The following is a 12,633-nucleotide window of genomic DNA, read 5'->3' on the forward strand; positions in this document are numbered from 1 at the left end:
CCCCAAGTGCAGGAGCTGCCGGCACTGCGTCTCCAATGCAGCCCAGTTCCGACTCACAAAGGCTCCCACACACTGGGGCGGACAGGCTTGGGAGGGCGCCCCTGACATCCCTGCATCGGCACCCCCCCTAGTCACCCCAGGAGGTGGGCTCTGCAGATCACCCTTGAGAGATGACCAAACCGAGACTCCAGAGCAGGACAGGGACTCACTTGAGGCTCAGCTTAGAAGGGTTAGAGCCAGACCGCACCAGTGACCACAGCCCAAGCCCTGTGCGGCCTGGGACACGGCCTGGATGTCGGTCCAGCAGGGCCGTGGCTGCAGCCTCTGAGACAGACCTGTTGCAGACAGCACAGCTCTTCTCCACCCCACGAGCCCCTCCCTGAAAGCCTAGGAGACTTTGATGCCACAGCTGCCAGGGGGACTCTGGGGCCACCGGGCTCTCTGGGCAGGGGTGGCAGGAGCCCTTCTGGGGTAGGGACAGGGCTCGTGTTGCTTTGGAAACTGGGTTCTGATCTAGCTCCAGGGAGCAAAGGGCCCCGGAGTCACCTCCTGGGGGTAACTGCCTCCTCACTGTCTCAGGACGCAGGGTGGCAGGACCAAGGCTCCCCACACCCCCCGGGCTCCCAAACCCTGCCCCCAAGTCCTGGGTCCTTCTCTAAAGGCTCCCATCAGGGGCCATGGTCCAGCCTTCATATCCCTTCACCGCGGGGCAGATCAGGGGCTGTACCCCTTGAATGTGACAAGTTCTTGCCCTCAGGGAGCCCAAGGCCGCCAGGAATCTAGGGAGTGTTGTGGGATGGGCTGAGGGACAGATGTGCCTCCCATGGGAGGAGGGGACAGGGCGTCCGCATGAGGAGTGTCAGCAGCTGGGAGCTGAGGGCCTGAGCACTTGGGAGGGGCGGGGGCACTAAAGCAAGGAGCGGGGGCTTGCCCTGTAGCCCAGGGAGGCGGAGGGTAGAGCGCAGGTCTTTAAACAACGCCCCCCCCCACCCCCCGGAGAATGAATGGAGGGGCACGAGGGCCGTGTTCCCAGCCCCAGGGAAGACAGAACCCACAGCAGGGGTGAAGTGAGGGTCCCTGGGTCCCTGAGGATGGCCCAGCTAAGGGCCAGTGACACTGCACTTGACGGGACATGGGCTGCAAACTGCACTCCCACCCCCAGCACCACCGGGTGGGAGCTCGCTGGAGGCTCTCCCTGGCTGGGGCACAGGTCGGGGCAGCTTCTGCTCAGGGGTCTCCACTGGAAGAAAGGAGGGGCTGTCTCACTCCCCCTCAGCCCTGAGGTGGGAGGCGAGGACAGGCCTCGCACCAGCCCCTTCTCAGGAGGAGCCGCCAGCTGCGGGGGAGCTGGGAAGCCGCTTACCTGGTGCCAGGAAAGGGTTGAGGGACGGGGCCGGCGGGGCTGGCCTGGTCACCAGGGAGTCCAGGTTCACCAGGGCCGCGTTGGGGCCCAGGAAGGACTCTGGGGTTTTCCGGGCGCTGCTGGGCTTGCTTGCGGTCACAGTCAGGGGCTGAGACTCAAAGGGGTCAGGGCTTGTAGTTCCACTTTTTTGGGATGGCAGAGAGGCCACCGCCTCAGCTACAAGACAACGACAGACACAGGCGTGGTGAGCCGGAGAGAGGTCCTGCGGCTCCTGCACCCACGCGGCAGCCGCCCAGGACGTCCCGAGCCACGCAGACGTGCCCGGACCCACAACTCCCCGTGGGGCTGCGGGGTGGGATGCTCATTGCAGGGTTGTCTCCAACAGCCCTGAGCTGGAGACAGCCACAGGGCAGGTGAGAGGCTGCCTCCCGGTCACCAACCACTTGCAGGGACAGAGCCCAGATGAGGAGAGAGCTCTCCTCGCAGCCAATGAGAGGCGGGGACTAACAGTCTACAGCTCAGTCCTTCAAGCTCCGTAAGATGCTATTCTGGGCTGCCAGCGAGGCAGGGCAATTTGTTTTTGTAATGTTTTCGTTTTCTACTAGTAAATTTTCTACAATGAGCATGGATTTCTTGACAGCTAGAAGGGAGCAAATTATTTTTAAAAATCCAGCCAACAGAGGGTGTGCGGAGACAGGCTGTGGGCATGTGCTGCTGGGCCAAGATGCAAGGGGGCAATGTGGTGCAGGGCGCTGAGAAATGGGCACATTCCCCGCATGTGCCCATCCCAGAAGCCGGTCAGGAAGTAATGCGCTGTGGGCACGCGGGGCACACGCTCACCGCGGCATTATTTCCCTCCGCAGAACCAATCAACCTAGTGTCCTCCCGAAAAGTAAAGATTAAAGACATTGCTGCTGAGCGGGACAGAGATACTACCTGGATGAGAAATCTTTTCTTAAGGATTTTAATGTTATGAGGACGTGTTCTCAATCGTTATTCCATAAAATGGGGGTGGGAGGCGGGGCCCAACTCCGACAGTGTGAGCCGAACTGTATTAAGAGCTCAAAACATACTGGAAGGAAACAGTGGCTGAGGGCGGGAAAAATCAAAGATGATTTTCATTTTCTCCCCATAAGCTTTTCCAAATTTCCTCCGACAGGAGCATGCCTGGGACGGGCTCTGCAAGCCCACGGAGGCCCCGCCACCAGCCGGGCTGCCCTCACGGAGCGCAGCCGGAAGGACAGTTCGGTTGCACTCTGGCCTGCACCAGAGACTCACGGAGCCTGTGGCTTTCTGAATGCAGCAAAAGAAAGACCCCACGAAGCGGCACATTCTACGTCGCCTCTGACCCCGGAGCTGAGGGCCAGGCTGCTCGTACCTTAGACCAGGCCAGCCAGGCCTATGGCTGCAGCAGGGGAGAGGCAGAGAGGTGGAGGGAGGAGTGGAGAATAGGGAGAAGCTGAGGGAGGAGAGAGAGAGAAGAGAAGTTGCTGTGTGACCAGGTGCGGCCCTGACACGGAGAGGCTGTGGCCGCCCAGCTCCACCCGAGGTACACGGAGAGTGCACCCAGGCCTCCTCCTGCTCCCTCCTGGCCACGCTGCACCTCATCGGACCCCTCCCAGCCAGGGGCACCCAGGGAAGAGCTGGGCCTGCAGACTTAACGGTGGGTCTCCTGGTGGGGGTCCTGACGGGCGAGCAGGAGCGCGACCTGGGGGATGGCGTGGGGCATGCCCAAAGCCGCAGTCTGGAAAAGCTGGCACCCTTGGGGAGTGGGATGCTGGGAGGATGAAGGTGAATGGAAACCATGGCTTAGACCTGAAGGTGGGGGTCCCACTCTGGGCTGGGGGCGGGGCAGGGCAGTCATGAGCCTTAGGGGGAGGTGACCCAGAGACAAGGGGCGGGGAGGACACTCAGCGTAGGACTGTTCACTGTGAGGGTGATCCTGGTGATTACACACTTCTGGCTCCAAGATCAAAACGCACAGGAAGTGCGTGAAGGTGCTGGGCTTTGAACATCGGTTATTATTTCTGCGGTAACTGGGCCGGTCAAGTGCGCAGAACTTTCTGGAACCACCCCACCTTTACATACCTGTGTTTTTTGATGTTCGGAGGTTGTCAAATTCAGAAAGGTCATCTTTAATTGTCCCATTCAAATTACTGAAGAGATCGAAGGCCCCTGAGTGGACACAAGGCCAGCGATTGAGCACCTCGTGGCTCTCCACGTCCCATGTCCCTTCTGGGGGACACCGAGAGTAAGGGGGCTGCTACGTTCAGGGTCACTGGGAGCTGGAACTGAACGTGGCCTCTCGGTGTGTAGAGTGGGGTGTTCGCCTGCCTGCTCCTCCCACCATCCCCCTGAAACGGAAGGAGGGGCTGACAGTGGTGAAGCTACAGTGGAGCTGGGGCACGGCCTGCAGGAAGTGCCTGGAGTGTCAGAGGGCAGCCTGCCTGGGCCGGGGCTCCCTCTGGAGGTTTGGTGCCAGAGGCCTGTGAGCCCACAGAGTGGGTGTGGCTGGGGGCGGGGACAGAGGCTGCCAAACAGAGAGGCCCCCTGCCCAGGAGGTAGGGGGGGTGAGTGGCGGGGCCCAAGGGGCTCCTGGGACCCAGGAGGAAGGAGGGCTGGCTCACCAGAGGCGGCCGCAGGCTTCGCGGCAGAGGCTGCTGCCCAGGCGTCTGCTGCCCTCTCGGCACCATGGGCAGGCTGCTGCGGGGCCGCCCAGGAATCTGAGCTCGTGGAGCTGGAGTGTGTGCTGGCTCCGGGGGGAACGCCCCAAGGGTCCACAGAGGAAGCTGGCTTGGCACCTGTAGGAAGGCGGGTAGGGCTCGGAGATGCCCTCAGAAAGTCCTGGGCGGCTGGGGTGAGACGGCCATGTGAGCCACACTAGGGTCTGTGCCCCGGGTCAGGAGAGGCAGACGCCCAAAGGGCGCTATCCCACATCAGCAACGCCAGACAGAGCCGAAGCCAGGGCTGGGAGAGCCCTGCAAGGCCCGGCCCAGCACAGCCCCCGGGAAGGGACCACAGAGGAACAGCCGAGAGCCTGCTGCACCCCGGGCCACAGAGGCCTCCTGGCTAAGGCAAGCCCACCTCCCTGGAGCACACAGGCCTTGGACCCGGGCTCTGCCTGTAGTGCCCGTCCCACCTGCTTCGAGTGGTCTCTGCCTTTGGAGGAGGGTGACTGCCCCATGAGAGCAGCACAAGGAGGGTAGCGACGCCCGTGCACGGCTCCAGCCTCAGCAAGGAGACACTGTGCAACTGTGAGTGACAACGCGTGAGTGGCCACCCCCCTGGGTTTTTGAAGGACAGGACAGAAAACACCTGAGCAAACTAAGTAAGGGTCGATCCTGTTGCGTGAGTCTCCACTGTGGGTACACGTGTACCTGTATACACAAATTCAGGTACATGCAGACACGCGCACACATATATTTGGGTACATGTAGATATGTACACATACATGTGGGGTATATGTAAACATGCGTACACACATGTACACACCGAATGCATGCAGGTACTAGTACATGTGTAGACACATTTGAACATGTGTAGATAAGTGTGTGCATGTGTACACACACATTGGGGTAATGTAGATACATGTGTACACATTTGGGTGCGTGCAGATGTGCATGTGCACACTCACATTCAGGTACGTGTAGACACACATGCACACACACTGGGTACGTGTAGATACATGTACACACATTTTGGCACATGAACATACACGGGTACACCACATACACATGGTCTCCTTCCTCCCGGGGAGCATCACAGGAATGTGTATAAACCACTGCTGCTCTTCAGGGCCCATCAGCGCGGAGACAGTCCTGTGACAGGCTGTGTTCACTCCGTTTTACTGGGGAGTCATCTGTGTGAGGTGTGGCCGAGTGTGTTCATTTTCACTGCTGTGTCTGTCACTCTAGAAAAGGCCACAATGTGGAGGGCACTGGTCTGGCCTAGCTACTGCACTGCTCTGTCCATGTTCCACCCCAGGTGCCCGTGTGCACTGTCCCCGTCACCGGGCAATGCCAGCTGCCACTCCCACTGCTCTCCTCTCCTAGAAAGACCGGCCGTCGCAGCCACCATCACCTTCCGTGGGCCGCCTTTTCCTCTGACCCGACAGTGCTTCCCACGTCCTAAGTACCGCGTCTCTTCCTTGTCTTGCAAATATCCTCGCCTTCCCTCTCCTTAGGTGAGTGAGCAGATGAGCAGACGAGCTCTTCCCCTGAATGCAGCAGAACCTCAGTATTTTCATTGGTGCTTTTCCTGACATTCAGACATCGCCCCCCACCCCGGGGCCTCGAAGCTGTCCTTCTATACTAATGCTGGAGAGGTGGACCGTTTCCTTCCACGTTTCACATCTGATGTGCTGGTAACTGGTCCTGCACGTGGCTCCTCTTTCCTATGTGAAAGGTGAACTCGCACAGCGCCTCCTCTGTCCGCAGGTTAAGTCTTCGTGGGCTCATTCCTGGGCTCTGTTCTGTTCCACTGACCCATTTCTGACTCCATCGCTGTACATGGGTTATCCTCGCAGATATGATGATAACAGACCCTGACATGTGGCACAGCAAATCCCAACTCTGGCCGTGTTCTCCAGGAGGACCGTGGCCATTTCCGGTCCCTTACTCTTTCACACTTATTTTTAAATCATCTTGCCAGGTTAAAAAAATTAAAACCTTGTTGAAATTTTGAGCAGAATTGCATTGAATCTCAGATCAATTTGAGGAAAATTGTTATTAATAGCAAGTCTTCCAAACCAAAATCACAGAATATCTCCCCATTTACTTGTCTTCTTTAATATCTTTCAGTAAAATGTAATCTTTAAAAATTTTTATCCTTTATTTCCATGGGGGATTTATACAACTCTTGTAAAATTTATTCCTAGGGACCGGTATATTTTTAAAATTTCATTTTCTATTTATTTTTTGTTATGCAGAAAACAATTTAATTTTGTATACTGATTTTTTTATCCCAAAATCTTGCTACTCTTAATTCTAACATTGAAATTCATCCTAATTAGTTATTTTTATAATTCTAGTAACTTTTAAAAATTTTATTTTCATTGACTTCAGAGAGGAAGAGAGATAGAAATATCAATGATGAGAGGGAATCATCGATTGGCTGCTCCCTGCACGTTGGATCGAGCCCGCGACCCAGGCATGTGCCCTTGACCGGAATCGAACCTGGGACCCTTCCGTCCACAGACCGATGCTCTATCCACTGAGCCAAACCAGCCAGGGCTCTAATAACTCTTAATTCTAGTAAACTCATCTGTAGAAATTTTTGTATATTCCATGTACATGATCACATGACTTACAAATGACAACAGTTTAGTCTCTCTAATCCTTACTAGAGGCCCAGTGCATGAAATTCATGCACTGGGGGGTGGGGTGTCCCTCACCCCAGCCTGCATCCTCTCCAATCTGGGACCCCTCGGGGGATGTCTGGCTGCTGGTTTAGGTCTGATCCCTGTGCAATCGGGACCGCTGGCTCCAAACTGCTCACCTGCCTGCTCAATGCCTCACTGCTCCCCTGCTGGCCTGATCACCCCCAACTGCCCTCCTCTGCCAGCCTGGTCGCCCCTAACTGCCCTCCCGTGCAGGCCTGGTCACCCCTAACTGCCCTCCCCCACTTGCCTGATCACCCCAACTGCCCTTCCCTTCAGGCCTGGTTCCCCCCCACCCCTCACAACTGCCCTCCCCTGCCGGCCATCTTGTGGTAGCCATCTTTTGACCACATGGGGCAGCCATCTTATGTGAGGGTGTGATGGTCAATTTGCATATTAGCTCTTTATTATATACTAGAGTCCGGGTGCACAAAAATTTGTGCACTCGGGTGGGGGGGGGGGGCCCCTCAGCCCGGCCTGTGCCCTCTCGCAGTCTGGGGCCCCTCAGGGGATGACCACCTGATGGGTTAGGCCCGCTCCCCGGGGGACTGGGCCTAAGATGGCAATCAGACATCCCTCTGCCAGCCCGGGAGCCCTCGGGGGATGTCTACTTGCCAGCGGGGAGCAGGCCTAAACTGCAGTTGGACATCCTTAGCGCTGCTGAGGAGGTGGGAGAGGCTCCCACCACCACCGCTGTACTGGCAGCCATCAGCCTGGCTTGTGGCTGAGCAGAGCCCCTCCCCGTGTGGGAGCACCCTGACCACCAGAGGGCAGCTCCTGCATTGAGCATCTGCCCCCTGGAGGTCAGTGTATGTCATAGTGACCAGTCATTCCCAGTCCTTCTGCTATTAGGGTCAGTTTCCATATTACCCATTTATTATATAGGATAGAGGCCTGGTGCATGGGTCGGGGTCCCGCTTGGGTGCCTGGCCAGCCTGGATGAGGGGATGATGGCTGTTTGCAGCTGGTCACACCTCCTTCAGGGTGGGGGTCCCCACTGGGGTGCCTGGCCAGTCTGGATGAGGGGCTGAGGGCCATTTTCAGGCTGGCGGGTGACTGAAGCTCCCAACCTCTCCTTTTTTTCTGTTGTTGTTTTGTTGTTGTTGTTGCTGCTGTTTTATTCTGGGATTTATTTACCTTCTATGGCTGTCACTGGAGCTGAGAGCCGGCTCCAGCTCTGAGGCCCGGCTCCAGCTCTGAGGCTGCAGCTGGCTGAAAGCAGGTATCTGGGTTTGTTTAGCTTCTATAATTGAAACATTGTTGCCATCACTGCCGCTCTAAGCTCTGAGGCCGAAGCTGGCTGAAAACAGGTATCTGGAGATTGTTTAGCGTCTATAATTGCACCATTGTTTCTTAGAGTGCAGCTCAGAGGCCAGCAGCAGCAGGCAGGGAACCTTGGCTTCCTTCATCACTGGAGCAAGCAAGCCTCCTGTTTGCTTCAGCTGCCTGGCTGCCGGCCGCCATCTTGGTTGGCAGTTAATTTGCATATCGCTCTGATTAGCCAATGGGAAGGGTAGCAAAGTTATGGTTAATTACCATGTTTGCCTATTATTAGATAGGATGACACTTTTTCTTTCGTTTTCCTGTCTCATTGTGTTGGCTGGAACCACCAGTCCCAACATAAAGCTGGAAAGCAGACAGTGGCCTTATCTTGCTCTCACAGGATCAACTTTCAACATTTTACTATTAAACAGTACCAATCTGGCCCTGGCTGGTGCCTCAGTTTGTTGGAGCATCGTCTCACACCAAGGGTGGCAGGTTCAATCCCTGGTAAGGGCGTGTTTGGGAGGCCAACTGATCAATGTTTCTCTCTCACCTCCTCTCTCTCTAAAAATCAATACTAATAAAAAGAGGCACCAATTGCAATAATAGTTTTTTTCCTTTTAGAAGCCTTTATGCAAGTTCTCCATCACTCCAAATTTGCTAAATTTTTGCAATGAATAGCTGATTAATTTTTAAAAAATATAACTCTTACTGCTTTTTATTTTTTAAGTTGATTTTAGAGTTAGAGTGAGGGAGACACAGAAACATCAATTGGTTGCCTCCCATACACACGCTGAGGGGGGACCAGGAATCGAACCAGTGACCTTTTGGTGCACAGGACAACACTCTCCTCTCCGCTCCACCAGGGGCCTGCGGGAGGCACCACACTGTCCTCAGCTAAGCTGGGCTCAGACCACGCTTCCGCCACCCTCCAAAACACTAGGCTGGAGAGAGTGGGCAGCAGGGGCACAGTCCCCGTGAGGGCTTGCTGACAGCACTGCCTTCCCCATGGAGGCATGGGATTCACAGCCAGGCGTCTCTGTGCGCTGCCCTCCATGTCCTCGGGAGGTCCGGGTCTCCACACACCCGATAAATAAATGCTGGGCAAAGTCCATGAATGCAAGGAAAGGGGATGACCCGAGGGCAGAGAGATCAAGCAGCGTCCGGCCGGCTTCTCTGAGGCCCTTTCACGGGATCCCACGGCCGTTGTCTTGCACATTAATATTCATGTGCACCGGGAGGAAGTCACAGAAAGAACTAAGCCCCCTCCCCTCAGAGGGAGTCACCAAGAAACCGGCAGCACCACCTGCCGCTGGCAGGAGCCAGCAGGGCCCCGAGTGGCAGGCTGTGCGCCAACCTCGTGCCAGGCGGGCAGGTTTGTGTCGGGCGGTGGGGGAAGTGCCCCGCCGACCTGGCAGGCTCCAATTTCCTCCTCTCAGTCCTTAGAATTTCCTCCCAAGGCCAAGCTGCCCACGCTACTTGGGAAGAAATGGGAATAGCGGGGCTTGCTACACACAGAGGCTTTCAAAACAGTGTTTCTTTCATCCAGAGGGTACAACTAACAATGTCTGAAAAGAGACCCTTTAATCTTTCTAATTGCTGAGGACGTTCAGGGCAGTGGGGTCGCCCTGCAAACACAGACTTCTCTAGCAGACTTTACTAGCGACTAATCCGTAAACCTGACACCCTACGCTCTAGGGCGGTGTTTTGGGAGATGAAGGCAGGGGGCTGCTCCCATGCTCGGGGAACTCGGTAGCTGGCATCAGACCCTCTCCTGCAGCGCCATGGGAGCGGAGTACTGAGAGTGCAAAGCCACCCCGTCCTACGGGGTCTAGCCCGGCACGGTCCCCTGAAGCCACGCTGTGTAGGGTGTTCACATGCCTGGAAAGGCTCATTATGTGGTACAAATGGAAATCTCAATCCCAATCTCTCTCTCTCCTCCCCCTTTATATGTATATATTATACACACACACACACACACACACACACACACACACAACTGTGTATACAGTATGACCCGACCACATCAAAACCCAAGTGCCCAGAGAGAAGGGAAGCAGACCAGCTGGCACGTTCATCCAGGCACTGCCGGTGCTGGAGGCTGCGATGGCTCCCAGGACCTGCCCCACAGAAGGCCTCACAGCCGTCTAGGACCATGTGACGACTTGAGCACCGAGGATCAGAGCGCGGGACCTGCCTCTAACTTGCGGTGTGATCCCACAACACGAAGAGCCTCTCTCGCCTTTACTGGCCCGTTTTCTCCCAAGTCCCTGGGAAAATGCCAAATGTATCAGAACCAAAGAGAGGGCCCTGGGTCAGGAAGTGGAAAAAGACAGATGGCAGTCCATGAACCACCTGTGGATACCTGCAGATATATTTTGATTAGCCCCAAACATTGTCAACATTTAAATATTAATATATTTCAAAAATGCAGGTTTCAATTGTTTCTTTTAAAAATTAGATTCATAATAACCCCAAAGTGGAAGTAACCCAGGTATCCGTCAACTGCTAAAGGGCTAAACAAAATGCATATTATCTACAAAACGGAGTACTATTCAGCCATAAAAAGGGATGCAGTAGGGAGACATGCTAGTATGTGGGTGAACTTCAAAAACACTTGAAGGGAAAGAAGCCAGTCACAAGGGCCACGTGTGTGATTTCATTACACGTATGAAATGTCCAGAATGGGATGGCTGGGGGAGGGGCACCAGGGAGGGGCTGCTGAAAGGGACAGGCTGCCGGAAACGCCCTGCAATCCACACTGATGAGTGGCTAAGAACCACGGAACTGCCCACTTTCAACGGTTAAAATAGTGCATCTTATACTTTATGATTTCTATCTTGATTAAAAGTGAATTGGAAGATCAAACCTCTGCCTCTGGCACCAGCTGCCTTTCCCCAACTCACCCACCTCTGGCCAGCCTGTCGATGCTGCCTGCAGTGTGAGAACCCCAACAGCAGACTCCCCAGTTCCCCGCGAGGGTCACGTCCCTGGTTCAGTCATTCAGTTCCAGGGCATAGCCCTGTCTACCAGCCAAAGGAGGGGCTGGGCAAACTTGGTCATTTACAAAATATTTATTCTACTGCTTCCAACCAGGTCACACAAATAGTAGAAACAGGGTAGAAGGGAAAGCTGTCTCCGTCCCACCACCTGGCCCTATGCTCCTCCCCAGAATCAGGCGCTGACTCAGCATAATTCAGTCGCCTTCCTCTCCCAGGCTCTTCAGGAGAAGACCACGTGTTCGTGCAATGATCAGTTACCGTTTTGAAAGGGACTGACAGTCTTTCCTGAAGAACGTCCTTATCCGTACCTTAGGGTGGCCAACACCACTGCTGTCCCACAGGCAGTGCCAAGTGGGCGCCTCCAGCAGACCCGCCTTCACTGCCCACGCACACGCCCATGGACCATGCAAACCAAGCTCCTGGCAGCCTTGGTGCTGGCCATCAGTGAGCAGGAACTGTGGGCCATTTGGCCTAGGGTTTGCCCCGAGGCCCAGAGGGCTCTGGCCAAAGGAAGGTGGGGCTCTGTCTGCCTGGTCCCTAAAGCCAACAACATCACCCAAGGACACCCGGTGCCAACACTGTCTCTGGACACGTCCAAGCACTTGGGAAAGCTGCCAGGCCCCGAGTAACCATGAAGCCACCCATCCCCGCTTTCCAGCCCTCATTCTCCCACCCCCACCTCAACCCCTGCTGCCCAATTTGCACCAGGAAGGTCCCCATGTCTGTACAGCTACACCACTGCATGCCCTCCTGCCCCTCACAGCCGAGCCTTCTGCTGGGAACACTCGTGCCTCTTCCTGGCCTGGCTACTCCTGCTCTCCCTTAAAGATTCCTCCAACATGCCTGCCTCACCCCCACGCCCAACTCCGGATAAGCCCCACCTCCTAAGCTAAGCGCTGCCCCAGGATGCTCTCCACTGCCTCCAAGACCCAGCCCACACCTGACCGGAACCTCGATCGTGTCTGGGCCCCTGCCTGACAGGACAGAGCCTGGCATTTGAGACACTCCAGCAAGCACCCGGGGACACAGCTGAATACAAAAGACGGCTCTAGTGGGGGAAACAGAGATCCCAACAGATATAGGCAAGTTGCCACAAAACATACAGTTCAAATTCGTAGGCAGAAAACCACAGACCACCATGGCCCGCAGGGTCCAGAGCACCCAGAGTACAGATGGGTGGGAAGCTATCGCCTGCCGGTCAAGCTGTGTGCCCAGCGATCCGGAAACCCATGTGCCCAAGATTTCCACCCACATTAAACCAATCATGCTACACTCAGATTTCAAATCTCTTCTTACAAATTTTCTTACATTTGGCATTAAATAGAGCTTTAAAATGTTCATGTAGCCTAGTAAACTGATTTACTATTGTATTAACTAGTAAATAAGACCAATTACAGCAAATGTATCCCCTTTTCATTCGCAGTCATGTAAGTACATCATAGCCACTTGATTCCACATTTCATGTTGTGTATTATAGTTTATTAACCTGGGTGCTGGGTGCAATTCTGAGGCTGAGAGAGCTGACGCACCCCCGCGGTGGGACAAGCCATTTCTGATGCACGTGGGAAGCAGAGAGGAAGGCTGCTTTCCCTCCACCAAAGCAGAAACCATTCAAAGCAGAATGAAAG

At 55.2% G+C, this 12,633-nt stretch overlaps 1 protein-coding gene across 3 annotated transcripts in view; it reads right to left on the minus strand.

Moving 5' to 3' along the window:
• EPN2 (epsin 2) overlaps positions 1–12,633 on the minus strand; it is a 44,692-nt gene that overhangs the window by 1,908 nt on the left and 30,151 nt on the right. For all 3 annotated transcript variants that reach the window (XM_015558372.1, XM_006779296.2, XM_015558373.1), the window contains 3 exons: positions 3,991–4,164; positions 3,452–3,538; positions 1,364–1,579 (listed from right to left, as the gene is read on the minus strand). In XM_015558372.1, the coding sequence (XP_015413858.1) occupies positions 1,364–1,579; positions 3,452–3,538; positions 3,991–4,164 (477 nt within the window). The remainder of the gene's footprint in view (positions 1–1,363; positions 1,580–3,451; positions 3,539–3,990; positions 4,165–12,633) is intronic.

This window comes from Myotis davidii, unplaced genomic scaffold, assembly GCF_000327345.1.
Source record: "Myotis davidii unplaced genomic scaffold, ASM32734v1 scaffold129, whole genome shotgun sequence".
Classification (NCBI taxonomy): Eukaryota; Metazoa; Chordata; class Mammalia; order Chiroptera; family Vespertilionidae; genus Myotis; species Myotis davidii.